At 36.0% G+C, this 19,793-nt stretch overlaps 1 protein-coding gene across 3 annotated transcripts in view; it reads right to left on the minus strand.

The window, feature by feature from the left end:
• Positions 1-1,597: 1,597 nt before the first annotated feature.
• Positions 1,598-19,793, minus strand: part of Hs3st-A (Heparan sulfate 3-O sulfotransferase-A) — a 50,396-nt gene continuing 32,200 nt past the window's right edge. For all 3 annotated transcript variants that reach the window (XM_066396961.1, XM_066396959.1, XM_066396960.1), the window contains 4 exons: positions 7,334-7,441; positions 6,292-6,556; positions 4,127-4,342; positions 1,598-3,168 (listed from right to left, as the gene is read on the minus strand). In XM_066396961.1, coding sequence (XP_066253058.1) covers positions 2,602-3,168; positions 4,127-4,342; positions 6,292-6,556; positions 7,334-7,395 — 1,110 coding nt within the window. In that variant the 5' untranslated portion in view covers positions 7,396-7,441 and the 3' untranslated portion in view covers positions 1,598-2,601. The remainder of the gene's footprint in view (positions 3,169-4,126; positions 4,343-6,291; positions 6,557-7,333; positions 7,442-19,793) is intronic.

A 19,793-nucleotide genomic window follows, 5' to 3' on the forward strand; every position in this document is an offset into this window, starting at 1 on the left:
TTTAGATGATTATCCTAATACAAAACAATTCGGAGTCCAAGATTTTTGGCGTTATTTATAGGAGTTTGATCCCACACAACAATTTCACATTCATCATGACATATTATAAGAATGTGCTTTTGTAGACTTTGGATTTGATATGCAGGCATGTGAAAAATTATCATTCGGAACTAAACTGCTGGCCAAATCAACTGCCTAATGCTAATTTTACTCTAAATTTAAAGACGTATCAAGTGAAAACGCGAACACGCATTAAGACACATTTTGTAGAGGGCTGGATTGTAAAAAATGAAGATTTATTTTTTATTAGATTTCTTCACTTCCAGCACTGCTTTTTGTGTGTCACTGAGAAATTTCGGATTTCGAGGTTTCAATGTATAGCTCGAACAGAAAGATTAAGCAGTAGGGGAAAAAACGTTATCATTAGCTTATAGTCAAAAATTTGCAAAGCAGGGGAGACGAAGAGAGCGAAAACGGAAATTTCTTGTTAATAATTCATGCGACTTCATCATTTATAGTCATATTCACAAATTTATTTGAACACTTTAAGTTAAAAAACAATTTTCTTGCCTTGGTGATTGATGAAGTGAGTCGAACGTGTGTATTTTAAGATAATATGATAAATTTTTAGATCCCACGCCGGAATGGAAGAGGCGTAAACACCTTTAATTTCGGTCGGTTCCAACAAAGAGGATAATCGATTCCAGACTGCTGGAAATATGCATGGTAAGTATAGCAATCGGAACCATATTTACAAACATTGACACTTTTTCTCACGATCCGAAATTCGTGCGCTTTCTTCTTAGTACATAGCTTGGAGATCGTTATTAAGGTAATGTGTTTTTTGTAAACTCACCAAAATCCAAGTAAATCCATATTTCCAGACTAAATTCAGGAATCTCATCTCTCCTGCGAGGCCGAAATTAATTTAATAGGTAGGTAATAAAACATTTGTACTTAGTTTAGCTTTAAATGTTAACTGAAGAGGGATGGAAATATTTGCAGTATAAATAACAAATCCTATTAAAAGCTGTATAAGCAGTACTCTCATGTGTACTCGGGCTGCGTCTATGAAGAGTCTTCTATTCAGCTTATCGTATAGAAATCCCATTGCATTAATTTTGCTTGGTTGGTAATATGGTTTTGTTGATAACATCTTTAGACCTAAGCAAACAGGTATTTGCAGGATCTGATTAGTGCGAAATTCTTAATAAGACAACATTTTGGGCCTCATAATCGTAATTTCCAACATGGATTTTACAAATTAAAAATAAGGCACTGATCAATATGATCAAGTTCAAAGTGGGTCCACACGATTTTGTTATGATTTCGTTTATCTAATGCTAAAATATTAATGAAGCATACATTCATCTGCTTTAGCTTCTTAAACCGGAGTGTCATTAATCCATGGCTTATGGAACTTTATTCCCTATACGTATGGTGCCACATCATGCACATTATCAATGATAAGATTAACAACAATTGCATAGAATTTAATTCAGCCTAATAAAAGCGCAATAACATTCATTCAACACTTGCCCCAGCTAAGATATTGTCTAAAATACACCCTTATGCTAATATAAATTTCTTATCTCTCTTATAAATAATTACTTATTAGAATATGTATATCTCTCACAAAAGACGATATGTTTCTGTTATTGATATGTATATTGATATGATGTATGATATGTGGTGTGGTATTTGAATCATATACTCTTTTATACAGTGAACTAAGGAGATGTTGAATATCTCACTTCCTATACTTGTGCTCCATATAAAATTTAATTAACAAACAAGAGAAATTAATTACTTAAAGAAGCTCTATAAAAATAGTCGACTTGAGCGATAATAGTTATGCATGTAATAAATACGTAATGTAATGTTTTAAATGACGAATCATTTGCGAGCGAGTCCGGCGACTCGAACAAAACAGCATTACGTACGCATTACATACAACGTTTTATGTCCGATTTTATCTAAATTTACTAACGATATAACTTTTAATTCAAAATTAAAATACCCTCGAAATACCTTAATCACCTGCTAAAAGAAATTTATGTTAGTCAGTCAACATCGAGTCAGTTCCGCAGTAAATACAGATGGTACCTGCTTTGTGGACGATTCACAATATCGATTAAGGACACCATCAGGTGAAATGTAAACAGCGTCAAACAAGATCAAACAAAAAACATTAATGGTATATTGTTCGACCGTGCTTGCTAATGTGAATAAACAATAGAAAAGGATCCTTACAATATTTGATCTGACCGCGAGTAGACCGTAATGTGGCGGTAATGTGAATCGTCCATTGTACTGCTTTAGTGTACTAGAACTATCGTGAATTCATTTATGGCCGTAAAATAGTACCATAAAGAGCCTCTGATAATCAAATCGGACATAAAATCATTACAAACATTTTTAAACCGCTATAAAATGGTCAAGGAAGAATTTCTCTCAAAAAAGAGCTAACAACAGCAAAATTTGCGTCCAATCAACGCTACCTAATCTTAAACTAAATACAAATTCAACGTGCCTAAAGCATCCTCATCAAAACTATTTATTCAATAATATCACGCAATTTTCTATACGAAAATAGAACTGTTAATCTTCCGGCCACCCTAAATCTTCGCCAATCAATTCATAAAATTTTTGATTATGCTCCCCAAAATACGTCCTAAGTCTCGACACCACGTGAGGGTCAACTCTGGGATGCCTCCTACCTTTGGTCTCTCTCAAACACCGGTCTGAGGTCTCGTTCCTCAAACAGAAGAACCCCTTCGTCTCATTAAAGTAGAAGTTGTGACTACCGATTTTCGGCTCTAGACCTAGAAATCGCTCAATTTTCTGCAACTGAGGAACCGGATCTTCGATGAGCAGATCGCCATTCACTACTAGGAGTTGCTCTCTCGGAAAGACCTCCAGCCATCTATGAAGGTAATGATGATAAGTGCTGATTGACAGTGGCCGATAAGCTTCATTGACTGATCCGTTGGGGTGTAGGACTAGTTGCTCGAAGGATTTTGGTGGGGGTGTTGGCAAAGCTGTAGGTGAGGATGTGGCTGCGTTGGCTCGTAGCTGAGTGTAGTCAGAGATAGCTCGTGTGACGGGTTCTCGGACGATTAAAAGGAGCTTAACGCTAGAGTTCATTGCTCGGATCCTTTCAGGGACCTGAAGTGGGAATTGATTTTAGAAGGAAATCAATCATATCTGCTGTAGCATTAAGTAAAAATGGACTTAAAATATCAGCAGCGGTCCTCAGATAACTATAAACCCATTTTCAAATCAATTACACAAAATGTGTGTCATGACGCATTAAATTATAGAATAAGTTGAAGATCAACTATGTATGCCGTTGTGAAGAAAATATGGGTGAAGACGCAGCAGTGAAAAAAGAAAGGACACAAACAAACAGTTTTAGAATAAAAATCGATCAAAACAAAGCAATAAGCATTTGTTAAGTGAATGATGGCATATTAATGCTAGCTGATATGTCGGGTAAAAATGCATAGGAATTTTATTCTCGACAGAAATAGTTTTGTTTTACCAAAAATCGGCCAAAGAAACAACATTACTTAATCATTTATTTACAATTCTTGAGTAAACAGATTATAATCCAATTAATATCAGTCTACAAGCATTATTTTTAAAACAGAAAAAAATTATGTAAACAAATACATATTTAGGAATTTTTCCAATTTCAACCAATTTAATCTTTACGTCAATAGCTGCTGCCGGAAACTGACATATTCAGCTCATCATTCACTGTGAATAATAAATAGCCGTTGAAAGGTCATATATGTCCAATTACTATTTGAATACACTAGATTTTATTGAATACGAGAATGAGATGAAAAGTTTCCGGCCTCACAATTACTGAAGCATGATTTCCTTAGTCATTCAATCTGTACATCGAGTGGCATGCTTCTCTTGCTCAACTTTGTCATTTCATGATGAAATGTCCATTAGTTTCGACGTTTTCACTTTATGTTTGGTACTTGTCAAAAATGGAGAAAAACGAAGTGCTTTGTTGTTATTCCCGAATTCGGAAAAAAGTCTTGTTGGTAAAAAATTTCGGTCAGATGCTGAACTGATATTCGCAGCAAATGCGTGCAAGAAAAAGACTCACCTCCGGAGTTACGAAATAACTAGGGCTCTTCTCGATGGTAATTTGACCATAATAGGAGTGAGGCATCTGCATGCGGTACCATTCCAAACCCTTGTTGTAGTTCTCATCTCTATCAAAAAAATGTACTTCACCCGCAGCTTTTTGGACTTTTGGATGAAGGTAGAGCATCTCCAGCAAAGCCCTTGTTCCACATTTCCGAACCCCCATGATAATTGCCTGAAAGGTTATCTAAATTAAGTCTGGAAAGCGGCATTAGAGAGGGCGCATGAAAGTTCCTTGCACTCAAACTGTAAGCACCTAACTTTGAGGAAACAATATGTACTAGTAATACTCGACTATAATATCAATAGAACAGCGTCTTAAGCTTAAGCTTTGCAATAAATTACTTGACTCTAGACGTTTCATTTGCATGATAAAACTTTATATGACTTCAAGTTTTCTTTGACAAAAGCAGGGTGAAGCTCTTAAAACTTATCTAGGTGCTTATAGGACGTTTTGTGGACGAATTACCAAGTAATATTATGGAATGTGCTGCTGAAAAGTGAATATGAAGCTCAATTGAGCAAGAGCGCAATCACATTTGTCAACACTGGACAAGGTTACTTTGGAAAATTTCAAATGTCTCAGAAGCTCAAATTAGTTCAGGTTATTAACGTTACGTTCTTCTACATTAAAATAAAGTACTTAAAAACAATTCTTGCTTGCAGGAATATATACATGGAATGGGCACATTCAATCTTGATTTCCGGTTGACCTGCTATTCGCACTAATGCTCTATTAAAATTAGATTGCCAGAGAACTGGAACAGTAACCATATTGCTGATTTATAGTCGTGGTCCCTGAGTTCATCAAGAGTTCAACGGGTATTTTATGTCTCATCTACAGTCAAACAATCACAAGAAATAATATTATATCAGAGTTGGAGGCAACTGAGGATCTGCTTCAAGATATTTACTTAAAATTTTTTTTATTGCACCTGTTATCGCTGAAGAGATTTTTACTCGGGTTAAGACATGTTCTCCTCAAAGAGAGTCTTACAATGCTCTTGAAATCTCATTAGCAAGTGATACAGAAACTATGCAAGAATGATCTTTCGATAAATACCATAATATTCGTTAGATAAGCGATGAAGTTCGTTAATTATAATGCGCAAAATTTCAAAGACAAGGCATGATGTTACGCACTGAATCTTGATATCAAAGCTATTCTAGTTTCTATAATTCCATTTCGGAAATTGGAAATTGTCTAAACATGTTTTTATTCCTAGTAAATGCCTAACATGCCTCGGTTCAATGATAAGACAGCAGCTTTTTTAATTTTTTGGGGCAATTATTAATAGGAATATGTTGTCACAGAAAGTCTTTAGCGTGCCTCGACTCCTCTTCTCAATTGACGAATTTGTAAAAGAGAAAAAAATCATAAATCTTTTTATATTCATTACCGCAGCCTCGCATGCCTCTGTCTTCAACGATAGAAGAATATCATTCTTTTTTTTAATTCTGTAAAGAACAATATAATATCCACTGTATAATATAATTAATTGAAACACTAAATACACAGCTCGTCAAATTTCAGGCAGACAATAACAGTTTCTGGTCACAAAATTACGAAAGATATTTTCGTCGTTTTTAGTTTCATAAAACTAACAGGAAAACAAAAACCCACAGTGAAAAGTTATGTTTTTTTAGTCGACGAATAAGATACGTGTTGCAATTTTAGCGCTGGTCTTGGAGGGCGTCGCCTTCGACCAATTTCAGTTATATTTACAGTTAATAACTTGTTACCCTATAGGAAATTTGATTCAAACCCTGACAGAGCAATCATTTTCCCATTAATTATGTATTCTTGTTTCATTTCAGTATCTCTTCCGATTTCGAGAAAAATCGATTTAAGGAACACGATGTTTTGATAATGCAACGTGGAAATTGCAACCCGTATGTTATCCTCCGCCTAAAAAACATAACTTTACAAACTTTAAGTTCCCAACTTAGATATCTTCGGAATAACGGCGAAAATAAATTTATAACCCCCAATACCCTGTATATTTTCGGACCTATCAACTTTTGGAGAACGCTGTTTGCGCCAATGCTCACTAATTGACGTGTAGTATCCGCAACATTCAGATTTGCCATCGTTAATGAGCCAAACAAAATTCAAATTCTCACCTGTGGTAACCTTCTTGCCGCCACAGGATAGAGCTTTCTGGAGAGGAGGAAAAGAGGCGGCCTGTGGCTCTCCAATACATTTTGCTGTTGGTTCTTGTGTAGACTGCTAAGGGCACTGTCGTAAATGATATGAAACGTGAGGAACAAGGAAAGTAGCATAACGATAAGGACGGCAAGGGCCATTCTCGGCCGTGAGACTCCAACCACGAGGATGCAGTCCGATGGATCGCCCTCGACGGATCGGATTGCTGCTTTTGGGAGCCATCTGAGTAAAGAAAAATATTAGTGAATTTCTATTTAAGCTAGAAAACTGTAGCGTTTAGTTCAGAATCAAATTGAAATATTGAATAGAAATGGATATTTTATCGCACGCTGGTGGCGGCGAACCGGAAAAACGTTGAATTTGTATTGAAAAATCGAAGAATAAAGAGCACAAATTAACAACACCTTATTGATTGAATCACTATTTTTATTAATATGGATCATTAGTAGTACGTAGCTAGTAAGAATCGAGGCTCATCGGGGGTCGGAAATATTTCTTCAATTTCTTTTCATTGAACTCTTCGTCCTGTAATCCCATGATTTTAGTTTAATTTAATATTTGAAGATTTTTCTTGAATCGCGGTTAAGAAATAAGATCTTGTCCCGCTTACGGAATAAGGTTCCCAACGTTGCAAAAATTGCGCCTTGAATATTAATATCCTCATTATCCCGAGGATACAAAAAAATCGAGTTAAGTGGGTCATCGTATGGAAACGAGCTTTAAAGCTGAAATTGGAATTACTTTTCAAGGATAATGTAAGAGTAAGTGGAATTTATAATTCAGAATGGGTTTTATCGTTGAGTGAGAACTCAAGGCCCCATTCTATTAGTTATTTCAGGGTTATTTTTTGGATCGTAAAAGCTTTTAATTTACCCGCCCTTTTCTTTTTTATTACTGGGATTATGCATGCTATTGAATTATGTCCTGCAATTTATTACAAAACGACCACCTTCTTTAATGGAAATAATTACCTACTTTTTTCGTACAGAATGCACTTACAATATATCGAAGTGAGGAGGTCGAACGCATCCTCTTTTCCTCTCGGATTTTGTGGAGTTCATTTTAGGGTCGGTTCTTTATTGTCCCCCATTTTATTCTTCTCGAGATCTGAAACAAATTTAACGCTGACATAACTTTATAAAGTATGACCTACCGCATTTTGTCAGCAAACTCACCAATAATTCTAAACCCAAAACAGGTGTTTCAAATTGATGGAACTAACTAAAACTAAATATTTGCGAACTCTACGATCTACAACCTACGCTATCTAAACACGACCGCGGCCTTATCTGTCTGGAATAAAACTGGAAACTGGGTGCAATGCCGATGCTTTTGTACTGTGCGGCTGGATGAATGGGGAGTCGCGTATTGCGTGGGCGATACTACGAAAAGGTCAAAGGGAATTGTAGGCACGAAATGTAATTTTGCCGTTATTAATGCTTGTTTGCATTAAGATGAATTATCGCGCCAAAAAGTCTGAGTTATGACAAAGCGTTGGCTGTGTTGAAATCAATTGGAAGATTCGAGATATCTGACGGTTCATCTCTAGAATTACCGATGCAATTACTCATTGTTCGTCAGATTTCCTATATTTCCAAACCAAAACTTTAGTTAGCACGTTAAAAAACAGGATCATGGTGTAGGAAAGGTTTTAAATTATTTAAATTATACAATTTTTGCCGTCTTTACAGCCCTTTCAAAACATGTTTTCTGTTGTTATTTTTATTTATTTTTATTGCGGATACATTATACGAACACCTTCGGGATTTGCAGTGAGGTTTAATAACTGTCCGCAATACAGCGGCCTCATTATTCATTAAAACAAATGTAATTTTTACATTTTTCCTACTTGAATTTTAGATTAGAAGGATAAAGGAGCTGTATTGATTAAAAAATTGAAAATAATGCCAATAGTTTTTGTTAAGTTTACCCGATAAAATAACGTTGGATCATCCTTTCACTGCTTCCGTACTTGCGCTTATGGGAGGAGCAATGAGAACTTACGAGTTTTACGAAAGTTTCCAGAAAGTTTTTGGTAGTATACGCTGCACCTGATATAGATTCTGATACAAGGCTTAAAGAATAAAGTTTTGTTCATCTAAAAAACATACATTGTAAATGATTGTAGGGTTTCCATAAAAATTAGCTATATTGATTTGGTGATCAAAAAAATTTGAGAAATGGTCGGGAATGTATAAACTTTACTAGGTGATTTGGTTAAAATATCTAGTTATGGGGAACCATAGTAATGACGCTCTAAATCGCACTCAAGAATATTAATTTCTATTCTCATTCTGCCAAGAAAGCATTTGACGCGGAACATGAATAGGCAAAGTTTAGAGCCTTTTCTACAGATACCCTATGACAAATGGACATATTTTTAACATACATACATGGGACAATTACCGATGGTTTAATATCGCCACCCTACGATTTACAAAAGGTAGAACAGGTTCGTATGGAACGTGAAGCAAACGAAATTTTTTTGCTAAATTTTGCTATCGCAGAAAGTGAAAAATATGCCGGCACATACGTGAAAGTTATGCTTTAAATCCAATAATTAATTATTAGTTAATCTATACGTAATAGTCAATAGTCAACATGTACTTTGATTTAATGCTGATTTAATTAGTTATGGCGTTTGTCAATTAGTGCTGAAACGAAATTGGTGAGAGTTAATCGAAAAATTATAACCCTATGGAGCTTTAATTGTTCTCCCCATGGGAACTTAAATGTGCCTATTTGTGAGCAATAAATAAACGTTTATTCTGAAAAGAATTTTGGATGCAAAATTTCCATTTTCCATCATAAATAAGTAAGACTATTTGAGAAACATGCTGGAACACATTTCCCTCGTTTCCTTCGTCATAGAATTGCCGTTCCTCGCATTTTAATACGAAGTAGCAACAAAAAGAAGAACATACTTTGATTTCTTTCACATCATTCTAGAATTCGAGGAATATTGAGATCTCATTATAAGCGAGCGATTGCTACCGCAGCTGACAAAATTACCCAATTTCCTTCATATTTCGTAAGATTTTGTACCAGCATTACCAGTCCCGTTGCACTGAACATTATAGCAATGCATTACCATAATAACTGACACATTGGAAGAGCAAGAGAGAAAGATTAGATTGCGAATAGTCTCCATGTAGCTGTCAGGATTCGACACGAATAGTTGAGAGATGAGGCTGCCAGGATTCGGCATGAGCATCTAAGAGTTTAGTTGTAATAAGTCTTGGACAATCGTTGCTGTTTCGAGTATAAAATTGAGCCCGGCAAGTGTGGCATTAATTTAATGATTTTGTGATTCTAATTAATGCAGTTGGATTTCCAGTAATTGGATTGGACTAAATAGTTTCATACGTCCATTTTGTATTACGTATCATTCAGAGCCACTGAATTTTAATTTTCATTTTAATGATACAAATCGATCATTGAAATGGCCATTATTGTTTGATAACGAACATTGCGGGTACTGTGCGCTTTGCTTTGAAGTTTCCGGGCAGTGCAGGGTCAAAAGAATTTTCGATAATTTATATAAATTATTCTATTTCTCTCTTTTCCCAAAATTACCAGTCTTCATCCGTATTCCACTCAGCTGCGTGTGTATGTTTAAATTAATTCCATAATCTAAATCTTGCCTAGTTCAGGTCAAACCGAGACTTGCTCGATTCCTGGAGCTGTCTATTTGCATAATCTCACTCCACTCGGAAGATCAAATAAATTTATGTTAAGCGGTGTTCTTGTTTCAAAATATCAGTTTGACATAAGATAACCGAACCCGCTTTACTCGAAATTTAACATTTAAGTGCTGCCATGAATATACATGATATAGCTATTTGCGTGAGCGGACGATCTAAAACACTTAGGTGGAATAATAAAAAAAAACAAGGGCTGGTTTGCTCAATCCCACATTTGACGTTGAGGAATATTCCAAGAGACTTTTCTAGGAAATTTCCAATGCGTAGGTGTAGGCAAAAATGGTGGTTAAATTGTTATTCTGGGAAGTTAAAGAGACCCATTTCAGACGCCTTCTCATGCGAAAGATTCCTGCGAGTGGGCTCATTCATAAAAAAGTACTTAATACAGGATTTTGCTTTATTTTCTCAGAATTTTAATTACGTAATGTGAAAATCCTGGAGAACTGATGCCTTTATTGCCGTTTTGCACGATACATTTTTGCTGTGCAAGGTAATTAGTTCAGAACGTGAATTCATAGGGCAAAAGTATTCTAGAACATGTAAAGTGAATTTAATTCCGCAAGTTGAATTTGTAAATATATACTTTTCACTATTGATGAATGGCGCATATCTTCGGAAAATACCGATAAATTCAGTGAACTTAAGAGTACGATAACAGCAAATTCTCCAACACCTCTCTTTGAGCATTTAGGGTCGTTAAGGTTAATATAGATTTTATGTGGCCGATATATTATCAAAACGACCATGTTGAGGTATTTATTATACAGTCGAGGAGAAGCGGTGGCTTAGATACATCGTAAAATAACCATAATGGGCAAAATTGAACCACGATGACTCTCTACATAGTTTTAGAACAATAATGATTGCGGTGTCGCTTGGAGAAGATTGAGTTTTAGGAGTTTTACTACATTTTAAGAAGTTTGCAACGAGGAAACATGTTGCTGATTTAGTATATAATATTAAGGTTAAAGAAAATTGAATTTACCGTTGTAAAACTTCTAAGACAACTTATATTAACTTGTTGTTTCTACAAGTTATACGACTGTTGAATGTGCATGCTTCATCTTGAATTATTAAATAAAAACTTAACAACTTTTAATAAATAACAACGCAGGTTAAGAGTTTCTTGGATGTCGCAGAAGTTATTCACCGCCACTGTTAAAACGGCTCCCTTTTTAATTTTGAAACATAGATTGTCGTAGGGAAGCGTCCCATATTCACAGTTATAAAATATATACTGGCATTTCACATACACGGGTTATTTGAGTTTTTAAACCTTTAGGCGACACCTTGAATCATTGAACATGGCTGCAGTTGAATCGTTACATATGTGAAACGAATGCGAATGATTAACTGACCAGGGAATCCCGGCTCTCCAGGTCCGATTGGGAAACCGCGGCCCTCTAGGTCCTGTGACATGGATAAATGTCTCAGATTTCGAGCAATGAATTTTCAGGTTATTAGACTAAATCATTGAATGGTCATAACTCACTTATTATTTATTATCGAGTTGATTGCTGAACTTGATTATCGACAATCAATTAACTAATCTCATTATGTAGTCGGGGAGAATCGTTCATGGCATTCTCTGAACCTCACTTCACATACGAATATTAGAACACAAGTAACCTTTCACTCGGCAATTAAAACCCTGTAGTAACTTCATCCCTTGCAAAGGGCTATAAGAGTACCCGTTTTATTCGAGAACATGGGTTTGGAACATAGGACCAATTTTCGACAGTTTTGAATATTAAGTAACATTGGATTTTCTCAAAAGACTGAATGTTGTTTTGAATTCAGTCATGTTACGGTAATTTCCAATTTTACAAGTAGATCTGAGTATGTATTGAAGGAAGTTTTACACCTGTAGTTTCAATCGAAGAAAATATATGAGTCTTCCCGGGTCAAGTCGGGGTCTCATGCCAGACGTTCGATGTCCGAAAAATTACACGTCCAGTTGGCTCTAATATCAGGTATTGGTCACGTTCAGAAAGCAGCTTTTTTCGGGGCTTGGAACATGGAGTCTTGTAATTTTTGTTATTTCTATGATCCAGATCCAAACGAATTGCTATGATTTTAAAATCGATTTTTCAACTTGATAAGATTTTTCGAACGTCGGATTTGCGACGCATGAAGCTCAGGCTTTAAACCAAAGGAACTCGGGGCTAGGTTTATGAGAGCGAAGAATCGATGTCTTTGTGACATCCACCGATAATACCAGCGTAATTGCTTTTTCTTAAAGATAACTTGTGGTTTTAGCGCGTGTATTAAGCAGGATATCATACCTGCTTAATAAAATTGAAGCATTATTTCAGGCGGAATTTTCGCCAAATTTCGTTTACCTCATCATTATTTTCTAACTGAACAGGTTGTAAAAATGTCAGCGATCTTTTGGGAACAACGGATAGGCCTCATAAAATATTTACCATCGTAACGATCTGGTATTTCCCGAGAGGGCTCACCTCCGCAGTTTAGTTCCCCTTATAGATGAATGTGTAGATTACCATTAAAAGTTATTATCAATAAATCAATATGGACGTTTTCATGCAGCTAAGAGCCGAAGAACTGTGTTAATTTTCCTCAAAATGCTTTTAAGGCCCAAGGTGTCTAACAGCACCTATAGCCCCAGCAACTTACAGCACTAGAAAAAAATGCAAATTATTTAAATTCTGAGCGGGTATTTGAATAATACATTTTTTACCTAAGGGTTTAATGAGCATGAAAAGGGTTCGTATCGGACCTACTCGCCAAAACATAACACATTTTCCGCTCATGATCAAATGAATAAAAGAAAAACAACGACTAGGGGGAATTTCGGGGTCCTCAAAATAAGTGGACTGAAAAAGTTTTTGTTTCGTTACAACTCAATTATTTCCCTTTGACGAAGATACCGATTGGATATTGGTTTAATTTGGTTAAAGGGAAAACTTCGAACAAAAAATGGAGGCACGAAGTGTCGAAGTGATATTTAATTTATCGGAATTAGAGTTAATGGGGAAATTATACTCTCTTTGATTTCATTATAGGAATTAAGCCGAAGAAAAAAGGCTTTTGGTTGTTTTCATTCATTTCTTTCTGTTCAGTAAACACTTAATTACAGGGCTTTCATGAAATACCCACTTGAGCCGCCTTATAAGAAACCGTTTAATAAAATATTTTCAGGCAGGTGCCGAAGATGAAGTGCGAACCTCAAGCCCTCGCACTCCAGAGAGAACACTACCGTGAGCTCCTTATCATTTACACACCACTCTATACTAAATCCAACCCTGAATCTAGGGCATTGTGCTGTCTGCTACATTAAATGACTTTAATCACATCATTAGACCTATAAATCACAGTCCGGCTCTATCAAAACCTGATGCATGTCGCATTGGAAATAAACTATGAATAACGTGTCGATATTACCATCTCATATCCAGGATGGTGATAAATCCTCCTGTGGCAATGCTCACGCATTCAGATTTAAGGATTTAATGCTGACAGGCAAATGTGCAGTTTGTCGCACTAAATTCGATGCTGACGATAAAACATGGGAATTTTTTGGCGCAAATTATTCTATGATATTTGTCGCTGAAACTGCATTTTGTTTAGAGGCACGACCATCTCAGACAAGTATCCATCTTTCCTTGAGGTTGTCCAGCAAAAAGGCAAAAGATAAATGATTAATGGTATCGGAACTCTTCCATAAATTTATTAATGTAGGGATGTGACCACAAATACGACGATGGCAAGAAGCGAAAATAAGTTTCAGGGAGAGAACCCCTGCTGCAAGTTTTATAATGCATGATTTATGAGTTTAGGTCAAAAGGCAGATAGGAATTTTTAAGGGATTGTGTATAGTAATACGCTTTTAGTCGCATTATTGTTAATATAACTACCCCCGAACATTTGGGGGTGTTTTAGGATTTATTTTCTCGCAACTTGCATAATTTACAAGCTTATGATAGGCGCTGTCATGTGTTTTCATGTTGTTTGTCAGCTTTTAAATCCTCTCAACATTAATCTTTTTTATTAGGTTTCTAGGTGTAATTAGTGAGTTTTACATGATTTGCACAAGTTCAAATTTAGAGATACGTGAAAATATACAGAGTATTAAGAACTAGTTTATTAGTTAGTACTTCATCTGATATCTCAAAAACGAATATAGCTACACAAAGGAATATGAATTGAATGAATTAATCCGTTATAAATGGTCTCCTAACAATTTGAAAATATACTGGGTCTTTCATTAAAAAAGCGCACGATCCAGCCTGTTGTTCTTGAGATTTTATGATGGACAGCTTCTTGCCTATAATGACTAATTAGGAACCTATATTGACCCTGGACATTTTGAACAAATTCCTTTTTAATTTTAGAATAACCGTAAAAATCACGGAAGTGAGTATATGTATAAGAGTGACCCCATGCTCCGCAAAGGCCCGAGATTTTATATCTCCCATTTTTTTAACTATCAGGAAGTCGGAGACTCCTATATGTGGATTTTTCGGGTTTCGTAAATGTCGGAACCCTTGAGAGTTTTCTTAGCGATTAGTCGTCAAATATATAGTTCAAAATTTTAGCGAACGTTATGCATTTAATTGAATTCAAAATTTCTTATCAAATTCATTAAAACGATCTTCTAAAAATAAATTCATTCCGGAATAAAAACGCTGGTTCAACGATTCTTGAAATAGAAATTTAAGGACTTGGAATAATAGAGTCCTCCAAAAGCTGAGCGAAAAGTCGCAACCTTAAGATTATTATCTCGATCAACTCTATTTTATTCCTTGGCACATTAACTATCGTTCAGGGTTTTAATTAGACCCAAATTATGTTTTTATTATATTTTGGGGGGACTTCTCGCGTCTTGGCGAAAGTGCCATAATTTTCGGTCGTGTTTTCCGTTCACCCAAAAATAAATTGAGTTTGCTTTTAAACACCAGTTGGAAAATTAGCCCGTTACCAAACCAGTTTCCTCGCCCATTTTTCTCTAAGGTTTTTTTTTATTTTAATCGAAAGGGGTGTGCGTTATTGTGAGAATTTAGCTACCTAAACTCAGGTGCGATGTGCGAGATAAATCATTGTCAGGACGAAGTGCAGTTTTTAAACGATTTTAACCCTGACACACAAAAACGTCAACTAAATTTAGTAATTGAGCTTTACCGAAAAAACTATTTATGTATGGCGCAAAGTCGTTTTCTTAATTAGGTCAGGACCAGAACAATAATAACTGAGCCCCACAAAATCCCAAATCTGATTCTATTTTAGAAGCTCTATATAATTTACTAAAAAGGCCAACTTTGGCCTTGTTCCAGAAACGTTGCACCATCCAGAACAGCATCAAATTTTAGAACCCATTTATGTCGCGCCTTATGCATACAATGCAATTGAAGGGTTTGAGTCAATTTCACAGAGTCTTTGCCACCACTATACTCGTATTTCGTTTAAACCGGAGTATTTCCCCCGCAGATACAAAATTTAAGATTATTGTTCCATATACTCGAGCTACACGTAATTTTCTTGGACAGGATATATGGTACAATTTGTGGGGTTATAGTGCAACACCCTCGAGATACTACAAATGATTGTACGTGACGGTTTGTGTTCTTTATAGGTAGTGATGGGAATTTTAATGTCTTAGTATCTAAGGGTGGCCCACGCAAATTGGATGCTCAATGAACGCGTCCAATTAGGGTACTGCTGTTTGGCTTTAATTTAGATCAGTCAGCTACTTCAATGCAAGTTAACTTTTCCTTTCAGTAAAATTCATTATTATTCTTTGCTTTTCTTCGCACTCGGTTTCGTTTTCTTCACTTTAACATCTCGAATTCAGTTGAGAAAGGCCAATGCATTGAATTTACACATCATAGGTATTTACTATAGCAAAGTGCACCCAAAAAGAGTAGCTAATGCGGTATAATAAACTGAATAAGAAACCGATATAACACGATTTTTTACAAATTTCGAATAATTTAGGTAGTTTTCGAAGATTTAAAACATCCTCCTCTTTAATCTCACCGAATCTTACTTCCACTAGATCCGACATTCCCGTGAAAAAAAGCTTTTTGTAAAATTGTAGGTATCAACCTGATTTCATGCGTGTTTAAGTGACGTAAAAAAAGTTAATTTCACAAAAAAGTGATATAACCTAAACAAATTTGAAAATAAATTTCCTATGAATTATTTCTCTTGAAATTCTGTTAATCTGAGGTTCATTAAAACACGCATGAAGTTTTAATGAACCAGAATAATACAATTTAACACAAATGAACTTCATTCAAAGTAAATTAAATCCCATTGTTTCCCCGAGGTATCGTAATCTAATCGCACGAGGAAAAGTAATTCCTTACAAATTCGTCTTAACCTTGATTTCATGCGTATTTTAATGAATTTAAATAACGCGATTTCACACAAATTTAAACTGCACTAAGTAAGTCTTAAACGGATTTCTTTAGAGGCGAAGTGAATATGTCGAAACGAATTGAAAACAAGTGTAATTTTACACAAAATTCACACGAACTAGGCAGATTGAATCAAATAAATTTCCCATAACTAACCTGAACTAACTCCCCTCGGTTTCACCGAGAAACCATAACCCCATCTCCTGTTGTTGAAAATTTACTCTCCATCGAACTTGAATGATTTCAAAATTATTTTTTCACGAAGAAATTTCAACCTGATTTCACACGTGTGTGTTTCACATGTGATTCCACACAAATTCCAACTCAACCACGCAGTTTTCAAACAGACTTTCCGAGAAGGTTGTATTTTCCAAACGATTTAAGTTTGTTCTCAAGAGTACACAGTAAAAAGCAAATGTTTGAATTAAATATTAGTTCATCATATTGAGTTTTCTTAGGTTCATACATCCTCAAGGCGATATATTTTCTTGAATTGAGAAAAGCAATTTATTTGTTGCAGTTTTGCCTGGATTTCTATTAAGTGAATACGGCATCGGAATAAAACTTCATTAAGTAATTTTTTATTGACTCGAGACCGCCGAATTTTCAAGTTGAGTAAATGCTGGTGTAGTACATTAAAAGTAATGGAGGGACATTACTTGAATTGATTGATTGGTAGATTGATTTCAATTCCAGGTAAATATTCCATTACGTTTGATCCGTCCGATGTCCTCAATTTAAATGCATTTACTCTACGTTAATGGAGGAAACTCACTTTACGTCACTTGTCCCTGTGTAACACCACGACTTTCGGTCAACGATTCCTTCGCTCTTCAATATTCCACGAATTTTTTGTCGTGCCATACTCGGGAGTGTGTCAGTCTATTTTCTTCTTTTCTTATCCCGGTTTTGATGGTTCCAGAGTTTTCTGTTTTGTACGTGGATCGACTATAATGCTAAGTAAATTTTGGCGGCTTCCCACACCACCAAACAATCCGGAACGTTTGCTGGAAGCCGGAATTTATTCGGTGTACTTTATGGGTGTTTCTGGTTGTAATCTATACTACAGCATGAGATTCAAATGCGCGAAGTTACACTTTACACGTAACACATTTCCATTATGGGAACTTGGGTATGATGCTATATCAAGTTATGTTCTCCGTTAAATTCGGTCGGTTGAGCTTGCTGTAAATGTATAATTTACATGAAAGTAGGCCGGCAGGTAGTCGCCGATATCATGACGTCATTTTCAAGGGCACCGAATCCGCTGCAGTAGTAAACGGATACTCCGGTTTATCGACCGGAAAAAGTGTAGTTTTCAGGTGCTCGTGTTCCTCGAGTTAGATTGCTATGATCTGTAGAAACAATCGAAAAAGGCCATGTTAATGTCGCTTTTATTGCCTTAGTCAAGGTCGATTACACACGGAAAGTTCCTCTTTCGAAAAGTTTTAATATTTAGTAAGTTAGTCTAGTCCTGTATGTCAGGGAGATGAACGAATTTGAGCGCTCTTCACAAAATACAAAACCGAGTCCATCTGGTCTGACCCGAAATTAATTAAAACTAATCTGCTATACCACAAACTGCTAAACCGTATTGTTAGGACTATTCGTTAGGTAGGTATTTGAGAGAAAACTTCGCTTCATTATCCGTGACCCAATTTTCGACATGACAGCAGCACAGCAGCAGCGGTCCGAAATACATAAAATCTGAATGGCTTACGTGACCGCAGTATCTCGCAATTCTTACATAATATCGATAAAATGGCGCACCACTTTTATCAGAATGAATCTTTTATCCTCTATTTTGGGTGACAAAATTGTCAAGTTTATGTAGGTTCAGGGAAAATTTTGCTACGGATACTATCGATGGTTTTATAACTGCACCAAGTGTTCCTGTGTGTCACAAAGGGAGTTTTACTATGATACTTTGCCTGTTTTTCACGCATATTGTGCATTTAATGGTTATGCCGCATTCAGCAACGTTCTCGATATTCCAGCGTAATGTTTTCCTCGAAGGCTCATTTCTATTGCAGCTTTTACCTTTCTTATTGCTTTTCGTAACGACGAATGATCAACAAGTCTTAAGAAAAACTACCATTTAAATATGAGGTAGCGATTAAGTTTGGATTATTTGTTACGTTTAAACGTTGTTACATGTTACATCCCTGGGCCTTTATGGTGTTATGGATTATCTATGGTATTATGTGGTTCTTTAATTGTAGTTCTTGGTGCAATTAGAAACAAAATCCCCAAAACTTCTGCAATATATCTAGACGTTTCGATGCTAATTGGCATCTTCATTGGCATACTACAACGTCGAGGGTGGAAATAAAAAGGGGGCTCGACTCAACGCGTACCATTTAATTGTGTTTTGAGCACTATCGCAAATTTTACCGGCAAAAAACAATTCTCGAGACATTTTTGTGTAAGAAATATTCTCTTTCTGAAAACGCATAGATAGCACCGTTTCGCGATTTTGAAGAAAATTGTCATTTCTGCATCACAATTTTTCAAAGGTTTTGAAACGTTCTCGTATAAAAGTGCAAAGAAACTTACAATAATGAAATAGTTTTCGAACGAAGGCATGGCGGATATACATTTTATGTCTGGAAAAGCCAATGGCAGCGCTCGTGAAACTAGACGTTTTTATGGAGTAACTTTTCCTGATAGGGTGGTTCCCTGTGAACACACTTTTATGAACTTACATTGCAGTTTATGTGAAAAGGGGCATTTAAGCCTTAAAAAACTGACTGCGGACGGAGACGTACAGGTCAAATTGCGGAGAACGAAGAAATGGTTTTAAAGATGATTGCAGCGAGCTAGCGCAAGAAGAATTGCAGTCGAAGCAGGTATTTCCAAAAGTTCAATCACTATTTGAAGCCGTATATGTACGTGAGGAAGCGCCATCTGATTTTTCCTACTTTTGAGAGTGTGTTTGGATCGAATTTTGTATAGGTGGTGGATTGGGCGAGGCAGGCCGATGCACTGGCCAGCTCGCAATCCAGACATAGGTCTCCTTGCTTATTTTTCGTGGGGTTATTTGAAAGGTTAGCATATGCCGTTCCCGTGAACAGTGTTAATGAATTGCACCAACGCGTGATTAATTGCACACATGCACAGAACACTAAACTTGTTACGGTTTAAACGATGTTTCCACCGAAGGAAGGATATTTTAGACATTTATATAAAGTTTGACTCATATAGCTTGAAGACGGCGATAAGAAAAAAGTATTGGCATTGCAAGTCCCGCTTCTTGCATGTTAAGAAAACTGACATTAAATTTAGATTGCCATGAAAAAGTTAGTTCGGGTTGTCGTCGTTTGTTGTTCTGCAGTTTTTCCGATAGTCACGAAAAACAAAATAGGAATATCCGAA

The sequence above is a fragment of the Euwallacea similis genome, chromosome 14, assembly GCF_039881205.1.
Source record: "Euwallacea similis isolate ESF13 chromosome 14, ESF131.1, whole genome shotgun sequence".
NCBI lineage: Eukaryota > Metazoa > Arthropoda > Insecta > Coleoptera > Curculionidae > Euwallacea > Euwallacea similis.